General features: G+C 33.7%; 1 protein-coding gene across 3 annotated transcripts; it reads right to left on the bottom strand.

Annotated features, from left to right (window-relative positions):
• Positions 1-5,009: 5,009 nt before the first annotated feature.
• On the bottom strand, positions 5,010-21,509 carry LOC112033326 (uncharacterized). Of its 3 annotated transcripts, none has more exons than XM_065767705.1 (7): positions 21,386-21,509; positions 20,496-20,512; positions 20,257-20,366; positions 19,870-19,951; positions 14,648-14,683; positions 14,408-14,532; positions 5,010-5,296 (listed from the first exon to the last, which is right to left on the bottom strand). In XM_065767705.1, exons 1-7 carry the CDS (start codon positions 21,397-21,399, stop codon positions 5,240-5,242), a joined length of 441 nt encoding a protein of 146 aa, XP_065623777.1. In that variant the 5' UTR covers positions 21,400-21,509; the 3' UTR covers positions 5,010-5,239. The 3 variants fall into 3 exon arrangements, with proteins under 3 accessions (XP_065623777.1, XP_065623778.1, XP_065623776.1); XM_065767706.1 differs by having other exon boundaries at positions 5,010-5,275; XM_065767704.1 differs by lacking the exon at positions 5,010-5,296 and adding an exon at positions 12,849-13,191.
• Positions 21,510-22,202: the final 693 nt, after the last annotated feature.

The following is a 22,202-nucleotide window of genomic DNA, read 5'->3' as shown; positions in this document are numbered from 1 at the left end:
GATGTACTAATGTCATTACCACTGAAACAAATACTTTAGCAAAAAGCCCTTTGTATTTCTTCCCAAAAATTAAATCAAGAACTACTACCAAGGAAAAGAAGGGCTTAACAACCTGTGAAGAAGCATTTCAATCAATTGCACTCATATCATATCATATCAATAAAACCCATATGAACTGCCTGACTAAAATCAACATTAAAACAAACCAAAGCATCAAAAGGCACAATATAAACAACTTATGGGCCAAAAATTGAAGCTTTAAGTAAGCAACAGATGTAGAATCACACACCCTTAGACCATTTCAAAGCATACCCATAAGCCATCTTTGTACTTATCTGTTAGCCCATGTGAATATGAGAATATATTAACATCAAAAGCATTCAATTAAATGATTGATCATTGAAAAAAGAAGATAAAAGAAAAAAGAAAAAAAATGACAAATTAATAATGACCCAAGTGACCAAACAACCATAAGAACAAATCCAAAGAGAGTAAAAAGATGGGACACAGATCGAATCTCATCCAAGCATAGACCCTTTTGCTACACAAGAGTGAGAGAGAGGGGAAATTCTTAGCTTGTTGACCTCATATATCTCATCAAGCTTGGGCCTGAAGTGAGCGATCTAAGAGCTGAAGGAGGAGAGCTGGAGAGGTGGATTGGAGAGTGGAGATAGAGAGCAGGTTCTTGGAGTTTGATGCACAATGAAAAATGAAATTTGAAAGCTCTTGAGAGTTTTGAGTTTTAAATTTTGAGACTGAAAAATTTTACTTACCTGCTAAATTCACTTCTAAATTTTGAATTTGCTCTTAGGTTTGAGATTTGGTTTTGACGGGGTTAACAGATGTTAAGGTGGCTGGTGTTTTTTAGCTGATGTGGCACAAAAGTCTATGTAAGCAAATTTTAGTGAGGTGTCTTAACTCTATTGACTGGGACTACAAGGTCAGCAAGCTAACCTTGTAGTCCCGGACTAGCTAAGAATTTCCCGCATAGCCGAGAGACAACCAATAGCCAGCCACACCCAAATCATCTATCGCTATCAACCATCAAAGAGCCAACCCAAATCACTAGTCATCAAGACAACATAGCCAAGCCATAACAATATCCCAACCCATCAATTACCTAACTGGCCACCAAGACCTACTTTAAACACATAAAGCCACTTCAACAGAAACTTCATAATACAAACCAATCAGAAAATCAAACTTCAAATCCAACAAGTTCATGGAAAAATAGGGATTTTAGCTATATCCCCTATACCACTGACCATCTATTTCTATAATTTTGCTAGACCATATTTCACATATACATTTAAAAATCTACAATATTCAAGTTGCAGCAAAAAAGCTACCCAAAAATATTCCACAATACATAAACAAAATAACGATTCCATGGTGAAATATATCACTAATAGAATTAAAATCAAACCCCAAAAGAGAGAACTCACCTCCTTGAGTCGTTTGATGTTGGAAGCAACCTAGGAAGATGTAGTATTTTCTTTGTGGAGGCTGATGGGTCATCGTTGGGTGATGCTGGCAACGGTGGCGGCGGGTTGAGGGAGAGGCGCTTGGAGACAGAGAGAGGGAGAGTGTGAGTGTGAGTGTGAGTGTTTGGGGTTAATAAATTTCAGATGGGAAGAAGCTTTGTTTTGGCTGATGGGTCTTCGTTAGGTGATGCTATCAGCGGTGACGGCAGGTTGAGGGAGAGGCAGAAGGAACGGCGCTTGGAGACAGAGAAAGAGGGAGTGTGTGAGTGTGAGTGTTTGGGGGTTAAGAAATTTCAGAGGGTAAGATGAGTATTTTCTTTGTTTTGGCTGATTTGTCTTCGTTGGGTGATGGGGGATGGCTGGTTGAGGGAGAGGCAGAAAAAATGGCGGGCTGAGGGAGAGGCAGAGGAGCTCAGTGAGAGAGAAATTTGATTTTATCAAATGTCAAAACAGCTCATACGCATCAGCACGCGGGACTCCAAAAATTTTAAGGGTAAAAGGGACTTTTCAATTTTGGTGAGGTGTCAAAATAATAAGCGTTGGATTAAATGAATGGCTCAGTTCCAACAGCAAGCGGACCCCACCAGCAATGGTGCAGTAAGTCCCATCCACTTTTGTAATCGCCGTCTGACATGTATAAATAGAGCCTCCAGCATAGCATAATTTGCCATTTTTGCACGAACACTCTTTTTTTCTTTTTTCTTTTTGGTAAACTGGAATTGATATAAAACTAGCAAAAAACGGAAAGTTCAGGGGCAGAGCCTGTTGCACCAACACTCTCCCTCTACTCAAATCATTATCTGTCGTTGCCATGCCAATATTTGGGAGGTATATTCCAATAATGCCCTGATGACACGTGCGAGCTCTCTCCACATCCTTATTCTCTGGCTCTATATGTATGGCCTCCACTACCCCACTACCCTCATTAACTCAGAGTCACACTCTTAACACTCTTCTCTCTCCTATTGGTCTTTTGTATTTTCAAAATCTTCATCCTCAGTCCTCACCATGACCCGCCTAGGAAGGATGGCCGCCGGAGCTCGGAACATTCTGAACAAGAACGAAGGTAATATTCTTCTTCTTCTCTTCTTTATCATCTTTTTTTTTGTTGGTTGGTTTTTACTCAGTTTTGTTTTTACTTTTTAAAACAGGCTGGGACTTCACCGAATGCAGGATGAAGTTGAAGAAATTTCTTTATGGAGAAAAATACCAAACTCATGGTATATATATATATATATATATAAATATTTTTAATTTCTTGTTTTTTTTCTTCTTATTACTAATTTTTTCGTTCTGCTTTACTTCTTTTTTGTATAGAATGTCTGCAGAGAGCGTAGAAAAAAAGGTGAAGAAATTCTTCTCTGGAAAGAAAGATATAGGAAAAGTTCAAGGGAATGACATTTCTTCTAGTGTGGAAAAGGTGGATGGTGGCTCAGGAGATCATCAAGAAGATGCAAAAAAGAACAAGGGTAAAACTAGTGAATCTCTTGTTTTTTTGGTTTGTTGTTTTGACTTGTTTTGAAACGTTTTGGTGGTGTACTTTTAATGGTTGTTGAAGGTGCTGCCGAGATGGGCTTAAAAGGAGTAGGCAAGATGGTGAGTGTTCGTGACAAGAGCTTGAAGGCTGGGCGCTGCAGAGATTGGCCGGTCAATGCTTGGCTTGGACGGCATTGAGAGCATGGAAAACGTCAAGCAAATTTATCACAAATGGAATTGCTGGAGGGGCAAGATGGATGCCGGATTTCAGAGATTGGAGCTTTTGATCAAGAGCAGATGGGAAGAGGTGGCCCTAGACCACCGCAGTCGGCTCTGGTGGAGGTGGCCCTAGACCACCACAGTCGGCTCTGGTGGAGGCTCAGGCAGTGATGAAGATGGTGGTATCGATATTGGGAGTAGTCCTTTTTTTTTTAAGTTTTTTTTTTTTTTTTTTTAGTTGGGTTTGATGAAAATCATTTTGTTACACTCCGATTTTATACATAACAACATAGTAGAGCCAATACCAACTTTACAATTAGAGATGTGTGATGCTAATATTTTTTGCCTTCTTTTAAAAGTTAATGGATATTAAGTGGAGTTGTTTTTTAAAAGTTAATGGATATTAAGTGGAGTTGTGATTTATTTTTGTGTTAAAATCTCTCCTCTCTTCTATATGTGTTATTTTCAAAAANAGAAAAAGCAAGAAAACCCGAAAACCACCGATAAAAGAGTGGTAAAAGATTTAAGAAAAAATGAGTAAACATAAAACGTGTGACCGTGCGGGCATGGGATTGTCGGTGGAAATGGGTGTGGGGCTGCCAATGTGTGATAAAAGACACAGTGACGTTTATGACTTTTTTTTTAATAATAAATATTTTTTTAGTAGAATAATAATTAGTTAAAAGTTAAAACATATAAGTAAAGTTATATTATTAAACTATTATTTATAAAAATAAAAATACGGAACTTAAATAGAATTCCAATAAAAAATCTTTATATTTTTTTATTGTAAGTTATAAAATTTCACATAAAAATTATTTATCTATTTTAAATATTTTAATTATATAAATTATAACGTTTTCCACCATCTGTCCAACTCTGGTCAAAACAAAAATCCAATAATTAATCTCTTTTTTAGTTTTTTGCCTATGCCAATTTTTAAAACTATGCATCTTGTGGACTATAGCAATGCTTCTGTGGCAATGTGAAATACTTTCTTTTCCACAGATGTGATAAAAAGTACATAAATTGATGTGGATGCTGGCTCATAATTTATTCTGCAAACTCAAGAAAATTTTAAGATTAAGTCATATTCTAACTTAAGATAATTTTTTTGATGAATATCTTAAGTTAGAACATATGTTCAAACTTAAGATATAATTTCAAGGGTAATTAGATGGCTTATGGGATTTCCTTTGCTTTTAAAAAAAAAATCGTAACTTCACTTTTTGGATTTTAACTTGAATCGCTGTGCAGAGAGCATGAATTTTACTAACATGAGAGCCCAGATTTTTGCCTTTAGTTTAACAATGGTAGATAAGTTTCCTCTCTACTGCAGGTTCCTCTTTGAGTGGAAATCAATTTTATGAGGTCTGGCAGTAAAGCTCTAATTCCATCTCATGTTCTTCAAGGCTCTTGTTGAGCAGTTTCCAATGTAGAAAGATCATCACTGTAAATAGTGCTAATAGAGGTGAGTTACCGCTTGTTGGAGGCTCAATTTTAAAGAGAGAGAGAGAGAGAGAGTTTACAGATTCATGCTTGCACGGTAATCACCCAAGTAATTGCGTAGATTATGGTTCAAAAATAAAGGTTTTAGTAGCATTAATAAATTGTATGAACCATAAGCTAAGCGTATGCTATTAGCAGTCTTTGCAAAATAACCTCACAATTGTCTCTAACTCTTCATCTCCATATTTAACATGTACTAGTCACTAACCCATACTATGCACAGGATTAGTAAATAAAAATTAAATATAATTATTTTATTTGAAAGTACATTTATTTGAAAATGAATAAAATCAAGTAAAAATATAACTTTATGCAAACTGCTGAAGGAAGATAACAATATTTTGAATTTGTACCACTTCTTGAATCAAAACCATACAAAAATCTTTGCCTAGAAAGCAGTAACAATTTCAAATAAAAATGTGCAATATATGCACACTACAGCAAGTGGAAAGGAAATATAACTATGCAATAATACATATTTTGCATTTAGATCCAACAGGAAAAAAAAAATCCCTTGAAGATGCCAAGCCTTGGCATATGATATGATATCTCTATAAAATGAACTTTGCTTGCAGCTTCATGCAGAGCTGAAACACCAACATAGAGATCTGATATAGCCCCAAACTTCCAGTGGTCAAATAATTTGGTGAAACATTAGACACAATCACTTATTTAAGAAATTAGTACAAAAGAGCATATCAAATTGGACCATTTTATTAGTTGAAAAAATTTTCAGCAAAGCCAAAGCTTATCTACAAAAAATTAGTGAATTCCAAATGGAATCAAAGGCAACACAAATAATGGTAACGTTTATTGCAATGGTAAATATCTCTATTGCACTAACAGTTCATAAAGGTAAATGTTTATTTCCATACCTACTATTTGTTTAGCATGTTCATTAAAGGTAAATGTTTATTTCCATACCTACTATTTGTTTAGTATGTATGTAAAGTTGACTTAATATGCATCCTTCTCAATTGCACTACCCACGGAATGTACAATTTTGAAGCAAGTCACATGGCTTAGTGAACCAAACAAAATCGAACACAAATAAATATCTAAAACATAACCAAATCTAACCTTTATACCTTTATCTAATCCAAATGCCTAAATCATAATCTATCCCAAGAAAATACCCAAACCTAGATCATATTTGTTAAAGAAAATATATACTATATTTAACAATATTTGATGCACAAAATTTTAAATTAAAAAAAATACCAGGAAGAATATAGGACCTTTAGTTTGGTATCAATAGTGACATAATGAAAACCAATCAATATATTAACTAACCCCTATAACAAAGAAAGACGACTCAAATCAGTAATTTTAGGTGGTAGAACAAAATAGTATATAATTGATGTTAAGATGTGGTTGTTACTTAATGTCACCAATCACAACAATATAAAGAGAAGTACATAGGCTGCTAATCCAAGTATACTCTGTTATCCATTAGAAACTGTTAGTAGAAAAAGACACATCTATCATCAAAAGCTTAGGTAACACACTAATGACATAAAACTAACTGTCAAGCATTAGTTTTAAAACCAACACAAGGTATGTAATAAACTAATAATTAAAAAAAAAAATGGTGTTCAAAGTGGGATATAAGCAAATAAAGGTATCATTAAATAGAGACACAACTACTAAAATGGCTTTCATATCAATATCTAGAAATTCCTAAGAAAATAATATTCTCAAAAGTAACTGCACACCACTTTGACTCCAAGAAATTTTATAAAAAGACCAGGGTAAAAGTTCTAAAATTTTAAACCTCCTACTCATATCAAACAAATGCTCAGATCAATGACCACTACAATTTTAAATCTTATCCATCATAAATAACCTAAAATTTACACATCCAAAACTAAAAATGCTGCTTTAATATTAGAGGGAAAAATTAGAGTAAAAGATTATGTGCATAGATATGACTGTATCTCAAACCCAAGATTAAACTTCAGCCTTAATTATTTCAACAGCATACCAATTATGTTTTAAAAGTAAGTTTGCATTTGACAGAATTCAAGTAGCTAAATACATGCTGATCAAAATGAGCAATGTCCATTGACACAAAATTAAAAAGGGAAACTGAAAAAGGTCAGTCATGTTGCATACCAAATCTGCATTATTGATGACAGCAACATCTGCCTGTTTCAGTGCAGTCAACTCAAAGGCTCCCTTAAAGATCCAAGTGGGAGTTTTGGCAATTACACCACAACATTAACCTATTGACCATTACTATCTCTAGATCGTGCTGCAAGCTCCAGTGTTTTATCAATAATATATGCTACCAGTATAATACCTCACTGAGTAAAAATATGTGTGTTTCAAGACTTCATCAATTAAATCAAGATAGTAATCAGTATCAACCAAAAGAAAAGATAAAAATAAATAAATAAATAATAACAATAAAAAAAGTCAATCACAATAACAACAAAAAATCTAAAGATTTTCTAAAACAAAACCCAATAACTATTTGGCATCAAATCAACTGTGCCTAAAATTTTTATTGAACTCCATAAACAAAACTATCTACAACAAACAGCCCATATATATCACTGAAAATTCTGAAACCACAATCTACTTCAATATAAATTAATTTTTCAGCCAAATAAATTAATCACTAGGCCGACTCTTAGGCCTTTCAAAAACACCAATATATATATATATATATATAAAATCGATACTATCTCCACTATGAAACCCATATCCACAATATTTTCTTAAAAAACTTGTAGAATTGGATTTCTATGAGCGTTTCCTTGACTTCAACACACACACACACACACACAAAAAAGGGTCAGGGATTGAAATCCATAAATTGATAGAAAACCTAATTGAAGATATATAATAATTGCTCAACTTCAAGGCTCTGTTCTATGCCTAGATCAATGACCGCTACAGTTTTAAATCTTATCCATCATAAATAACCTAAAATTTATATTACACAAACTGCTTTACAAATGAATTGTATTTTTGTATGATGTAATGTAATTTTTTACGTCAAGCCAAAGTTAAATGATGATTCCAAAGAGCAACAACAAAAAGCATAGCGATGCGAAGGTCTATTGGCATATTAGAGACTTGTGATAGAATTTAACTTGCCTTTTCTTTCAAAAACACCAAAATATATATATATATATATATATATATATATATTAAATCGATACTATCTCCACTACGAAACCCATATCCACAATATTTTCTTAAAAAACTTGTAGAATTGGATTTCTATGAGCGTTTCCTTGACTTCAAAAAAAAAAAAAAAAGGAGGAAAAAGGGTTAGGAATTGAAATCCATAAATTGATAGAAAACCTAATTGAAGATATATAATAACTACTCAACTTCAAGGCTCTGTTCTATGCCCAGATCAATGACCGCTACAGTTTTAAATCTTATCCATCATAAATAACCTAAAATTTATATTACACAAACTACTTTACAGATGAATTGTATTTTTGTATGATGTAATGTAATTTTTTTACATCAAGCCAAAGTTAAATGATGATTCCAAAGAGCAACAACAAGCATAGCGATGTGAAAGTCTATTGGCATATTAGAGACTCATGATAGAATTTAACTTGCCTTTTTCTTTATACCTAATACTATAAAGAGAAAACATGACTTAATATGAAAAGAAAACAGAAACTTGGAAAGAGAAAAACTTTTTGATAAAATAGTATTAAAAAGACTATAACATGAATCCACCCAAAAATTATGCCCATGAAAAACTAAACACGTTACAATTGAACAAAAACAGCATAGCCTCCTCTTTTAATACTTTGCCACTAAACACCCTTGCGTTTTTCTAAATCCGAATATGTTGCAATGAAGTGCTACATTAATAAACTGAACTGCCTCAGGTGAAATCCTAAGTCCATTGTTGCATGACTGTATGCAAATTGTGTCATGATCTATCGATTGCAGCAAAAACCATGTAAACCAACTGACTTGCCACCTCCTCATTATAGTTAAGCTGCAACCAACTGAGATTTGAGGACTAATGTGCACATGAGTTTTGACATCTGACATGATTTATATCTATTTATAAAGAAAATTTCAACATTAAAAAATAGCATAAACCCAAAAATGCACACTCCTAACATAAATCAAAAGGAGTGGGAATAAGCACATCAAATATAGTCCAAACAATTAAATTTCCAGTATTCAAACCCAAGTCAGCACATCCCCAATCTGCATAAAGCAAAATGTAACAATGTCTAAGATATTAAACATAAATATAGAACTTAGTGGGTAATCATCTGATAGTTTATGACAGTTCATCTATACTATTATCCCAACATATGTACAGGCTTTTAACTTATATAGATGCAAAAATGCCAAGTAATACCAGCTGCTCTTAGAGGCATTTTGTTGAACTCCTAGCAGATATAACCAAGAAATAGAACTTGGTTAATCTACATGTGTTGAAAATTGAGGGAACCATTCCATTATTTAAGACATATTTAGATTAATGGAATTCAAAATTCAAAAACATAATGATATATCAAGTAAAATTTAAGGAACCAACATTAGACTACCCAAACTACTTCCAGAAATTTTTTTAAAAGCAAATCAGGCAATAAAAAAGGTAACAAAAAACCTATACTTGGGTTAGATATTGGAGTGTAGTAGAAGAAGGCAGAGAGTAGAGCAAACATTTTCTTACAATGACACTCACATTTTCTTACTACATCACCTTTGCCTTGTTTTTCCTCATTAATTGGCAGTTTTTTCCTGTATCAATATTCATAAGCCCCCAAAAAAAATAAAATGAAGTTTATATGACATCCCAAAGCATTAGTAGGGAAACTAAATCAATTCCTTAACTCAACACAAATCAAACAAAACAAAGAGTCAAACAAAACACAACAAAAAATCTATTTAGGTTTCTCATATATGATCCTAGAAACCAATGCTTATGACCAATCTTCAACCAACAATAATTCCCACAATTGATATTCGAATAAGAAATACATACCCACTTGAAAAAGACTGCCCTTGGCTTCTGCTTAGGGGATTTTGTGGGAAGTTTTTTGGGACTATTTGAAATCAATCAAAAAGGGAAAAAATAGAAGAAAGAGATCCTTAAACTTAATACCTGATCTTGAATCAGTGGTAAAACAAAACTAAATAAATAAATAAATTCAGATAATAATGAACAAAGAGTAACAGAGACAACTTGTAGTTGGATACTTGGGTTATACTTTGTAACCCTATGATTGATTGCCACCCTCTAGTCTAGACGGAAATCAATTTTCTTAGAAAAATTTCAGTATAACCAATCAATGTGGCAAATTATGCAGAGGAAAATCATTAAGGAATTATTACCTTTGCTTGTTTAAAATAGTATCAACCAAAGATGTCTTTCCAGGATCAACAACACGAGCCACAATCTCTATATTCCTCACTATGAAATTCTGCCAGAATTCAAACATCACTTAGTTTAAATAGAAGTAATAAAAACTAACCCCAAAAAGTATCATTGTGGAAATTTCTTTTTTAACAAATAAATTCAAGCAATCAAAACCAAGCAAATCCATCTTCAAATTACAATTTTAGACACAATTACACAGGCCCACTATGAAGACATACGCTTGAAATAAAAAAACACCAATAAAGGAAAACCTGAGAAAAACCGAGAGAGAACGGTCTGATCTGGAGGCTGGGTTGGAGATTGAAAACATTGGTACCCATAGTCATGCCCTTGCAAGCTTTCTGCGAAATAACTTGGGTCTGTGTTTGAGAGAGGGGTAGAGGGTAGAGGGTAGAGGTTCTATGTTTAATGGTGGACTGAAAGGGAAAAACAAAAGCAAAGGCAAAATTGAAGACGAAGAAATTGTTTCAATTTTGTGCAGTTATAGAGAGAAGAAGAGAGAAGACAAATATAAAGAAGAATTAAGAAAGAAAAAGAAAAGTAAAGAGAGAAAAAATTCTGACCGGTTATTCAAAAAAAGAAAAAGTATTTATATTTTTGGGGAAAGGAATATTAAAAGGCCAAAACGTTGTCTGTTTCTGTAGTTTAGTATAACGAAATATAAACTAAAATTATTAGGAAATGTGTGAAATTTATAACTTCCCCTTGGAGCAATGCAACTGAACACCAACCATAGCAAAAAAATGGTACTGAAACGTTACTCTTATTCTACCAAATGAAAAGGTGCAATGTTTTGTTATTTTAAAAAGTAAACATGGCATAAATTTATGTAGTCACGTGGCGCAATAAAACGTGGTCAACAAAAAGTCAAACGTTTCGACTATTAGTTATTATATAAATTTTGCAGCTACATTAAGTAGTACTTACGTATAGATCCAAATCCTTTGACACTTCTATTCACATGGAACACCCCCTCCGTGACTTCAAGAATCTTATTAAAGATTCTCACATCAACAATTACCAATGATTTATACGCAACAACTTTACGTTGATCATTGATCTTTAATTAGACCATCTTCTTTGGTTGACGATATGAGAGAACTTGGCTACAATACGCAACTCTCAAAACCTATATTTGGTTGTCCTTATAATTCCTTTTATACTCTAGCAATTAATTGAACTAGCGTTCAAGCCGCGCAATGCACGGAATACTTTAATTATTCATGGTAGAATATTTAAAAGTAATAATAATAAAATATTTAAATTCTATTGTTAGGAAATTGCTATTTTCACTAAGTGTTTAATCCTACTGATATTATTCTCTAATAATGTAAACATGATATCATAAAAACTCCATGATAGCTCCTTAAGCCAACTAATCATAAATACGATATCATAAAAATCTTATGATAACTCTATAGATGAATTAATAGAAAACTAAATACTTTTGTCAAAAAAGAAAAAGACAAAAATTATTCAAATTACAAAAATATTCCCTTTTTTTTTCATAACCTTCCTTCTTTTTTTAAGGAGATTATAAAATCCCTCTTAATCTGTGTTTATGCATGAAATATATTCAAATGAAACATAATGAGGAAAACACAAAACAACTCATCACCATTATAGGATTCTTACTGTAGCTCCCCAATTTATATTCAAAGTCAAAAAAAAAAATATATATATATATATATATATATATATATATTATTCAGATAATAATGAACAAAGAGTAACAGAGACAACTTGTAGTTGGATACTTGGGTTATACTTTGTAACCCTATGATTGATTGCCACCCTCTAGTCTAGATGGAAATCAATTTTCTTAGAAAAATTTCAGTATAACCAATCAATGTGGCAAATTATGCAGAGGAAAATCATTAAGGAATTATTACCTTTGCTTGTTTAAAATAGAATCAACCAAAGACATCTTTCTAGGATCAACAACATGAGCCACAATCTCTATATTCCTCACTATGAAATTCTACCAGAATTCAAACATCACTTAGTTTAAATAGAAGTAATAAAAACTAACCCCAAAAAGTATCATTGTGGAAAATTCTTTTTTAACAAATAAATTCAAGCAATCAAAACCAAGCAAATCCATCTTCAAATTACAATTTCAGACACAATTACACATACCCGCTACGAAGACATATGCTTAAAATAAAAAAACACCAATAAAGGAAAACCTGAGAAAAACTGAGAGAGAACAGTTTGATCTGGAGGCCGGGTTGGAGATTGAAAACATTGGTACCCATAGTCATGCCCTTGCAAGCTTTCTGCGAAATAACTTGGGTCTGTGTTTGAGAGAGGGGTAGAGGGTAGAGGTTCTATGCTTAACGGTGGACTGAAAGGAAAAAACAAAAGCAAAGGCAAAATTGAAGACGGAGAAATTGTTTCAATTTTGTGCAGTTATAGAGAGAAGAAGAGAGAAGACAAATATAAAGAAGAATTAAGAAAGAAAAAGAAAAGTAAAGAGAGAAAAAGTTCTGACCGGTTATTCAAAAAAAGAAAAAGTATTTATATTTTTGGGGAAAGGAATATTAAAAGGCCAAAACGTTGTCTATTTCTGTAGTGTAGAATAACGAAATATAAACTAAAATTATTAGGAAAGGTGTGAAATTTATAACTTCCCCCTGGAGCAGTGCAACTGAACACCAACCATAGCAAAAAATGGTACTGAAATGTTACTCTTATTCTACCAAATGAAAAGGCACAATGTTTTGTTATTTTAAAATATAAACATGGCATAAATTTATGTAGCCACGTGGCGCAATGAGTCGTGGTCAACAAAAAGTCAAACATTTCGACTATTAGTTATTATATAGATAAGGTTACAATTAACACAACCAGTGTATCAATTGTTCATAAACATTTCCCATATGCAGTATGCTTATAAATATATCACACCAAATTGTTACTGACAAAGTAACTTAAGATAAAGCACTGTTCAAATGGTTTAATTACTCCAAACAATCTCTAAACAAAGACATAATTTATAGATATTAGTCTACTGCCGATATTCATAAGGCACTGGTGAACAACAACACCATAGTTAGGAGCCTACTTGAATTGGGGACAATCTAAGCGGCATCCATCACAACCTCCATAACCTTTGCTAATGCACTACATGATTGATGAAAGAAAAAATTTTATTAAAAACTTGAGAAAGCCCAAGATTATGTTACACTGAACACTGCATACAAAGAACCTAGCATAAGTTAGCAATTTTTTTTTTTTTTTGGTGTGAAGTTAATTCTTTTGGCCCCCATAATGCCAAATTTTCATCACAATCAATATCAACACAAGATGATGTAGCTATAATTTGTAACAGGCATTACCCACAAATTTTTGTGAAGATAAACTTGATAACAAGGCAGAAAAGAAAGATTATTTATCCTTAATGCTAATGGAAGGGGAGACTAAAGAGTTGGTGCATGATTGTAATTTGAATTTCTTTTATTTTAAAACATCAAAAAACTAGAGGCCTTCTTTTTTCCCAAATGGGGGGAAAATGATTTAGCCATCGAAGATTATGCATTGCTACGTTGGAATTTCTTTCAAGGTTAAAGGTCCACATATTTTCCCTACCAAATAGTCATCAAGATTCAAATTTACTAACTCCATTTCATTCTACAAACTAACCCATAATTTCATCTATTTCTAAAATTGGTTGAAGACCATGCCTCATGCAGAAATAACTAGTTTGAATCTCCCCTTCCCCCTCCATTTGGGACCAAAAAAAATTATTAAAAAAAAAAAGAAAGAAAAAAAATTCTTATTTTCTTCTATCATATTAAAACATAAATCCACATATTCACCTAATACTAAGCCCATCACAAGCAAATGAACTTCTCTAATCTATCCTCAGACCCTACATTTCAGTCAAATCTATACTACATTCACAAGCATGAAACGATGCACAAAAATAGATGCATTTTAATGAATTTCAATCAGTTGAGATTCGTATTCTAACATTGTTTTTATTTACAAGTTATGAACATGCATGATTACATAGCCATACTATACCATTGTCATTGTTTACAATTACCAAGACAATCAAATGAATAGAAGTGATAATTAATTTGGCACCATTGAAACTGCGTCAACTAGATTCTAGATTCATAGGATTGAAAAGGCAAAAATATTGGATCATAAAACTCAATTAGACAGGAAATAAGTCTCGTAACAGGATTTCAAATTAAGAATTAATTTAAAAAATACAACTCAAACCATAAGCTATATATTCCTTATATCTCATTGCTGAGAATAAAAGCCAAGACATGAGTATTATATCATATAAACAGAATATTTAAAAGTTTCTAAATTAAACACAGTTTACCTTTTTGTAATTCTCATAAGCTATCCGGCACATTTGAGGGTCTTTTGAATGTTTATGCCTATGGTACTCCTTCATACTGGCAAAACCTGCCGCAGTTGCTCTCATTTGTTCAGATTCCTCCCACTCTGCAATAAAAAGCAAGAACCAGCACACCTCATCCACATATATAACAAAAGCATTTTTTAAATGAAAATAAAAATGAACAAATGGAAATCAAACACCAAGATAGGTTTGACTTACTCTTAATTCTTTCAGATATGGGTTGAAGATGTGGGTCTGCAGGAATGATGCATGAGACTAGTTAAGTTGAAGTGTAAATAACTAAAACATGATGTATAGAAGTTCAAGTGGTAACACATTAGGTGTGCTATGCATCATATAAATAAAAGTGAATAACTTTTTTTATAAGTAAATATCAGTGAATGACTAGAGCATACGAAATTATAATGGCTAAAGCTTGTTGACTACTAATATGTGATAATGAAGGTATATATTTATATATTTATGAGAATCATAGTGGTCTAATTTACATAACGAAACTACACTAATGAGAAAGCTTCAGCTCAATCAAAATTAATAAACCAAGATTGAACATAAAATTAAGCATTGTCTTATGTTCCGTTTGTTTTCCTGACAATATTTTACTCATTTTACAATATTTGTTTTGTTGTAAAATGGTTGGTCAATTGTAAAATATTTTCAATAACCTGTTAAAGCCTAGGCAAAAAGATATAAAATGTTTTACACTCAAAAAATGGGTAAATATTTTACAATTTCTCCACTCTCTCACTCCCACCCTGCTCTCTCCATCTCTCACTGCTCTCTCCCTCTTCTATCCCACAGAACAGCCCAATACTCACCCACCGAGTAGTGCAGCAACCATCAGAGGAACCCCATCAGATTATTGCCCTCCACTGCCCCAGATCAACCCTCCACTGCCCACTGCCCCCAAACCACCCATCCCCTGCCCACCTCCCAAACGCAAACCAAAATCAACCCATCCGCCGCCGTCACCAACCAAAGCAACCAGCCACCACCACATCACAATCAACAGCTACCAAATACCTCTTTATTTCTATTTCACTTTCAAACCCCATCAGATTATACTTCCAAAACTCTCTAACCCATATCCCTCCTTCTCTTCTCTCTTCTCCCACAACTTCATGGCCATGGCAGAAGCTTCTTGGTTGGACCTCCATGACCAAAACCTCGAAGCTCAGAAGCTCCGCCACTGCCATTGTTCAGCCTGTAGCCACTGCTGGGATAGCCTTCTTCTCCCTCGGTTTCTCTCTCTATCTCTGATTCTCCTCATTTTATTTTCTTTCTATTTCTCTTCTTTTTTTTCTTTTTGTTCTCTAACTTTTGGCCGAAAGTTTCTCTTTTACTGTCTGCCCATTTGTGGGTTTGGGGATTTGGTTTTCTTTTTGGGGTTTAATGAGTAGGAAAAAGAAGGGATTTTGATTTGGGTTTGGGGGCAAACCACAAACGTGGGTGGTGGTAGTGACAGAGATAGAGGAAACGAGAGAGAGAGAGAGAGAGAGAGAGAGAAGAAGAAGAAGAAGAAGAATAAAAAATAATAATAATAATAATAAAAGAGGAAAGAATAAAAAAAAGAATTTAAAAATTCCCTCTTGCTACAGTAACATCTTATAGCTAAGTTGTAAGAATTTTTAAGAATAGCCCTCCAAATAATGGGCTATTTTTTTTGGTTTGATGGTATAAAATAGCATATTCGGAGTTTTAGAACTCCCAATGCTAATGCTCTAAGGAAGAAGAAAAAAAGATTTTTTTTATGATGTTCATGGGCTGTTTGAATGGTTCCTATAACTTAGAGAAACAAAAGAAGAAGAAGAGAAGAAAGAAGAGGAGAAGGAAGAAAAGAACCCACAAAGGTCAACATTCCTCTATGCTCAAAACATTCAATAACTTATTAATCAACTCTCCCCCTTGAATACATTAAGCACAATTTATAGAGACCATATCTAATACTAGTACTATTAGGATTCCTACTAGTACTAGGACTCCTAGTTTGACTAGTAAACCAAATCCCATTTGAATTACACCAAAGGCGATACATTTTTTTGTTTTTTGTATAGGTAAGAAAGCTTTATTGATTTGGAAAAAAAAAAACAAAAAACAAAAAACAAAAAACAAAACAAAACAGAACTTTATACACACAAGAAATGTACTGGTAGTGCACGGAAATCAAAGAAAATTACAGCAATCAATTAAGTCCAAAATACTAGAAAAAGAATGACTGCTCAAAAGCACCATCCACTTATATAATGATTTCAGGAATGCTTGCTTCACCACCATCGTAGATCTTTCAACATCCTCAAACACCCTATTGTTTCTTTCCTTCCAAATGGTCCACATGATACACAAAGGAATTGCATTCCAAATATCTACATTACAATGCCTAGAAAGCCTCCCCTTCCAACATGCCAATAAATCCACTACCCTCTTCTTCATAACCCGATGAACCTCAAATACACAAAGAGCTAACATCCAAGGATCCCTATTTTTCTTACACATGCAACGCCAATTTATAATAAGAATGCCTTTTCGTTGAAGCAGGTACATGGTCAGAATCTTTCCTAAGGCAGCTAACCAAACAAAAAAAAAAGCAACTTTAGTAGGAGCTTTCACTCTCCAAATACTTTTCCAAATGCCAACATAAAGGCCCATAAACTAAATACTTATTAATAAAATAAAGCCCATGACCCACTACTAAGGTCCACACCCAGAAATTGTAAAATTACTAAAATACCCTTAACTCTAGAATAACCAAATAAAATATTAAAAAAAAAAAAAAAAAAAAAAAAAAAAAAAAAAAAAACCTCAATAGGTCACACAAAAAGCCAATCAACTTGATGACGACCCTATAAACTCCTAATCAAATATCCATGATAATGTATCCTAGTTTTCTTTTTTGCAAACATAATAAGTCTACCTTCCACTGTTTGAGCAAATTTCTCTCTTGTTCTTTTTGAGCCATCATTCAACCCTTTAATAGTTCAAGAAACAATCTTCGAAGTTCATGGCACCAATAAACCCCTCCCACTATTATTTGTTCTGCTCTTAGAACTCCCAGCCTTATAGTAAACATTGATGATCAAATTTATCAACGCCAAGTAACCTCTTCACTCTAAGATACACTTGGCTTTCTACAGAATACTCCCATGCCATCCCTCTGATCTCCTAAAACAGCTTCAATTGCACATACAAGTCCGTAATCTCCTCCTCAAACCCATAATAGGAGGTTCCCAAGAACTTACTAAACCCTTTGGATTTCCTCATCACCTAGCTCAAGTGCTTCTTTGGTCTAGGTGGGTTCTCTACTATTGCATTTTTTTTTTTCTCTCCTCATCAAAAACAGGGAGTGTTGCTCGACCCACAATAGATCATCATTAAAATGCCCAACTAAACCAAATCTAAAGTCAAAAATATTAAAGCAAAGGCCTCGTTGCATCCCTCATTGTTCGCATCAAACTCAGTATCCACGAAGCTTCCATTTTCCTCTTCATATCACTCCCTGTACTTTTCCGACACCTCACCAAACTCTGCTAGTGCTTTCCCAGCATCACTCTAGTCCTAGGAGGTGGTATAGTGGGAGCTTTGACAACACCATTGGGCCACATCAAAAATTCACCAGTAGCAAGATCTTCCTCGCATCGCGCAGTTACAATGGCCATGTTGATGCCATGTTGAAATGGTCATGTTGATGCCATGTTGAAACGTCACTGGGGATGCAACTAACATTGACCATCACAGGGGGTCCTAGGTGGTAGAGTGTCGCCACTCACCAAGCTTGGCTCATTCACATCCAACTCAAGTGGTAATGGTTTTGAAATAGGCTCAAGAAGTTTTGAGGTGTTTTTCCCTAGACCCACAACTAGCAAGTCGGGTTTGGTTTGATGGTCCTTCGGCTAATTTGGGTCCCTAGTAGCTAAGCCCCAAGGAGTTGACCCGCGAGACCATTGTGGTCTACAAATCATCTTGGGCTCTAGGAGAGGGATGCTAATAATTGGGCCTTTGCCCATTTGAGATATGTTTGGGACCTTTGACAAGGCTTTAATTTGAGTAAAGGCCCCGATATAGACACTGTATCTCTATTGGCCCACACTCCCAAATCACCTTCAAATTTAATTCCCACATGCATGGACTTCCAACCACCCCTAAATTTTACTCCATACAAATTTTGTCTCCATCAAACTCTTGTATCCCTGGGATCAGGTCTCCATTAATTACAAAAACTTGAAAGGATTGGTTTGGGATTCCGTCAATGAGGTTGTGACTTGCAGCCCCACGGTTGACTTTGGGGAGGTTCTTGCAGTGGCTGTACTCTGGAATCCGTTGTGAAGTTGCTACTTGACCCTTTGGTGAGAACATTACTAGTACTTCGATCACTTGCAGTAGCTGTACTACGGAATCAAGAACAATATTATTAATGCCATTCCTCCCCCATTCAATGATGCGTAACCCATGCATCTTCTTGCTCTCTTTGAAGATAACTTCAAAGGATTTCAATTGAACATTAAAAAAAATATCTTCCTCCCATTTCTTAGACTCAGGCAAAGTTCTAAATGTTTGGTTCTCTCTGTATATCTCTCATCTACCTGTGCATCACTAAATCTATCAATTCATTGTAACTTCAGGGCTTTATTTATTGTGGTTGCTAAGGAACTGTGGTCTCTTATTCTATGTTTGTGTGGGAAGAGTTGGGTAAATTCTATATCAGAGATAGAATTATTGAAATGTTGGGAGGGACACTTTAACAAGAGCTACAATGCTCCAACATGGAAGATTGAAGCAATTAGCAGGACCAAATGCAGACTAATTTAAAAGGAATGAACTCTAAGTATTGAATCAACTCCCGGTTAGTTTCCCTAAATACCTTAGCTTAGCTGTCATGCTTTGATCAACAAAGCACAAGACCCCCCCCCCCCCCCAAAAAAAAAAAAAAAACCCTAAACCCTAGTTCAAAAATAGACATTTATCCATTATTTTTAAATAAACTGGCTAATCTAAACTAGAAGAAAAGATATACAAAAAGAAAAGCTAACAACTTGTGCAACTCCTAAGCCATAAGAACAACACCCGACCCCCAACAGAATACAAGGAATCTTTAAACTTGGTATTTCACTATTTGACATATCAAAACTTATATTAAAACGGATTTAAGACGCCTTAAAATACAATCCTTTACAAGGATTTTTCTTAGTTTTCCTAATAGAATTAGTATGTAAATCATGTAAATAGAAATATTTTGTTTATATAAAATACAATTATAGATTTTCTCATATAAAATAGAAAAGGCAACACCACCTAAAGAGCATTAAGCAATCAACATTTTGTTCTTTTAGATTTGGAGGCAAAAGTGACACCTACGAGAAAACAAGAAAGGCTATAGATATGAGCACAATCAACAAGAACCAAAATAAAGTAACAGATTTACAAACCTCTCTTAAAATTACGGCATTCTTCCTTCTGTTGGAGGTAGCCATCACAGGAACTGGCAGTCTCATGGGGCCTGCTCATGCACTGCATAAAAGACCAAAGAAAAATTATGGAAAACCCGCCCTGTACTTAGGAGTATAACCAAGGTAAACAAGAAATTATAAAGAAAGGAAAAAAAAAAAAAAAATAGCATTTTTTTTCAAGTCCATTAACATATGTTTTCACCCATTTCAACCTCTGTGGTCCTATAATTTGGCATGTTTTCAGATTAAATGATAATAACAAATTTTTCAGACAGTTAAGTGGGCAAATATCATAGAGATAAAAGTGAATATGTTTGTACTGGGAAATTAAATTGAAATATAAACTATAAGAATGAACAATAGTACCTTGTCATAGAGTTCAAGTATAATCTCACAATCATGTCTGCCTGACCCAGGCCCCAATGAGCCCCTCTTAATAGCACCGAAAGCAACTAGAAGGGCAGCGCTTTTAGTAACTATGAGGATAGAGAAGAAAAGGGTGGTAAGTAGAAAACAACAGATCACAAAAAACATAATGAGAAGAAGAAGCGAAGGCACCGGGCCAGGAGTGATCAAGCACTAGTTTTTGCCAAAGGGACACTTACTGTTGGAAGGCTTTCCTGCAGAAACAGAAACAAAATTGAAACTTGAGGAGCACAAACGATAATCTAAAATAACAAACTAAACCATAAAACAGAGAGAAATTTTAAAAATAAATAAATAAATAACGTTATAACTGGAAGACATAACTAAAGCATAAAACATCAATTAATGTGAAATTCACAACCCTGTGAAAGCGAAAAATTAAATCGACCAAAAGGGTTCTTTTTCTGCTTTGGGAGAGTGAAGGGGAAATGGGAAATGACAAAAGAGAAGCTGATGAAATGGGGATGAGTAGCAAGGCGCGGGTAACAAAACAGAACCATCTGGACATGTGACAGAGCTGGGGCCCATGAACAGTGACGAAAATTTTTGAGTTATGGCATTGTACTGATAAAGCCAAACGGGTATTGATTTTGAGTGATGGGTGATGAGTAATGAAAAATGAGTGATGAGTGATGAGTGATGAGTGATGAAAATTGAGTGACGAAAATTGAGTGAGCAAAAAAAAGTTCCCAAACAGCCTCTAAGTGTTCGTGCTTAAACAAATTTCGGACCTGTGCCATTTTGCACACACGGATTGGGCTTGGTTTTGTTTGAGGACTGAGCTAAAAGTTAAAAATGTGAAATTCAAATGCGCAGGTGTAGATTCAAGGGTTGGGCTAAGTGATTGGATTGGTTTGAGAGAATTCCAAATTTGGGCTTTGGTGTAAGCACACACGCATTGGGCTAAATGGATAGAGGTTAAAAGAAATAAAGAGAGATTAGTAGATGAGGGTATGATTTTGTTTCAAAATGGGTATTTTCTAATTTGGGGTTTGGAGATTGTTTCAAATTCTACAACACACACACCCATTTTTTAGAGAGAAAGCAACTCATCTTTAGAGAGAAATCATTAGAACAAGACATGGTTCCTCGTCAGTCTGATTATCATCAACGACAACAACAGAGACAGAAATAGAGAGATCAACGCGACAACAGTCTTTCTCACTTTTGAGGCGGGTTTTCTGTAAAATTCGCAGTCTCAAAAATAACAACAATATTACAGACTTTACATAATCCCAAAATTGCTTTATATACGCTAAATAATAATAAGAGTAACATCTTTTTTTAGCCCCTAAAATTTACCAAAAATTTATTTTTCACCCTCAAACTTTAAAAATATTATTTTTCATTCCTAGAGTATTAAAAAGTTCATGTTTCATTCTTAAATTATTGAAAATATTTTATTTAAACTCTTAAATTTGATTAGAAGTTTATTTTTTATTCCTAAACTATTGAAAAAGTTATTTTTTCATCTTTATTTTTATCTCTATACTATTTAAAAAACTCTTTACAAAGTTTAGAAATGAAAAAAAAAAAAATTTTAAAGTTTAGGAACGAAAAAAAAAACTTTTAATAAAGTTTAGGGACCAAAATAATATTTTACCCTTTTCAAGTTTAGGAACGAAAAAAAAAACTTTTAATAAAGTTTAGGGACCAAAATAATATTTTACTCTAATAATAATAATTTATATATATAGTATTTATAATTAAAAAAAAATGAACAGCTAAAAATTTACGCCTCATTATAATTTATTTTATTTTTTAAAATTTATTTAATTAAACTGCAATATTAGAGAGACTCACATTAGAATTAAGATTAAAAATAATAATTTCTTTAATTAAATTGCAATATTAAAGAAACATTATTTCTTTAATTAGATTGCAAT

This window comes from Quercus suber, unplaced genomic scaffold, assembly GCF_002906115.3.
Source record: "Quercus suber isolate HL8 unplaced genomic scaffold, Cork oak 2.0 scaffold_836, whole genome shotgun sequence".
NCBI classification, from domain to species: domain Eukaryota; kingdom Viridiplantae; phylum Streptophyta; class Magnoliopsida; order Fagales; family Fagaceae; genus Quercus; species Quercus suber.
This window is presented reverse-complemented; position numbering and strand designations above follow the sequence as displayed.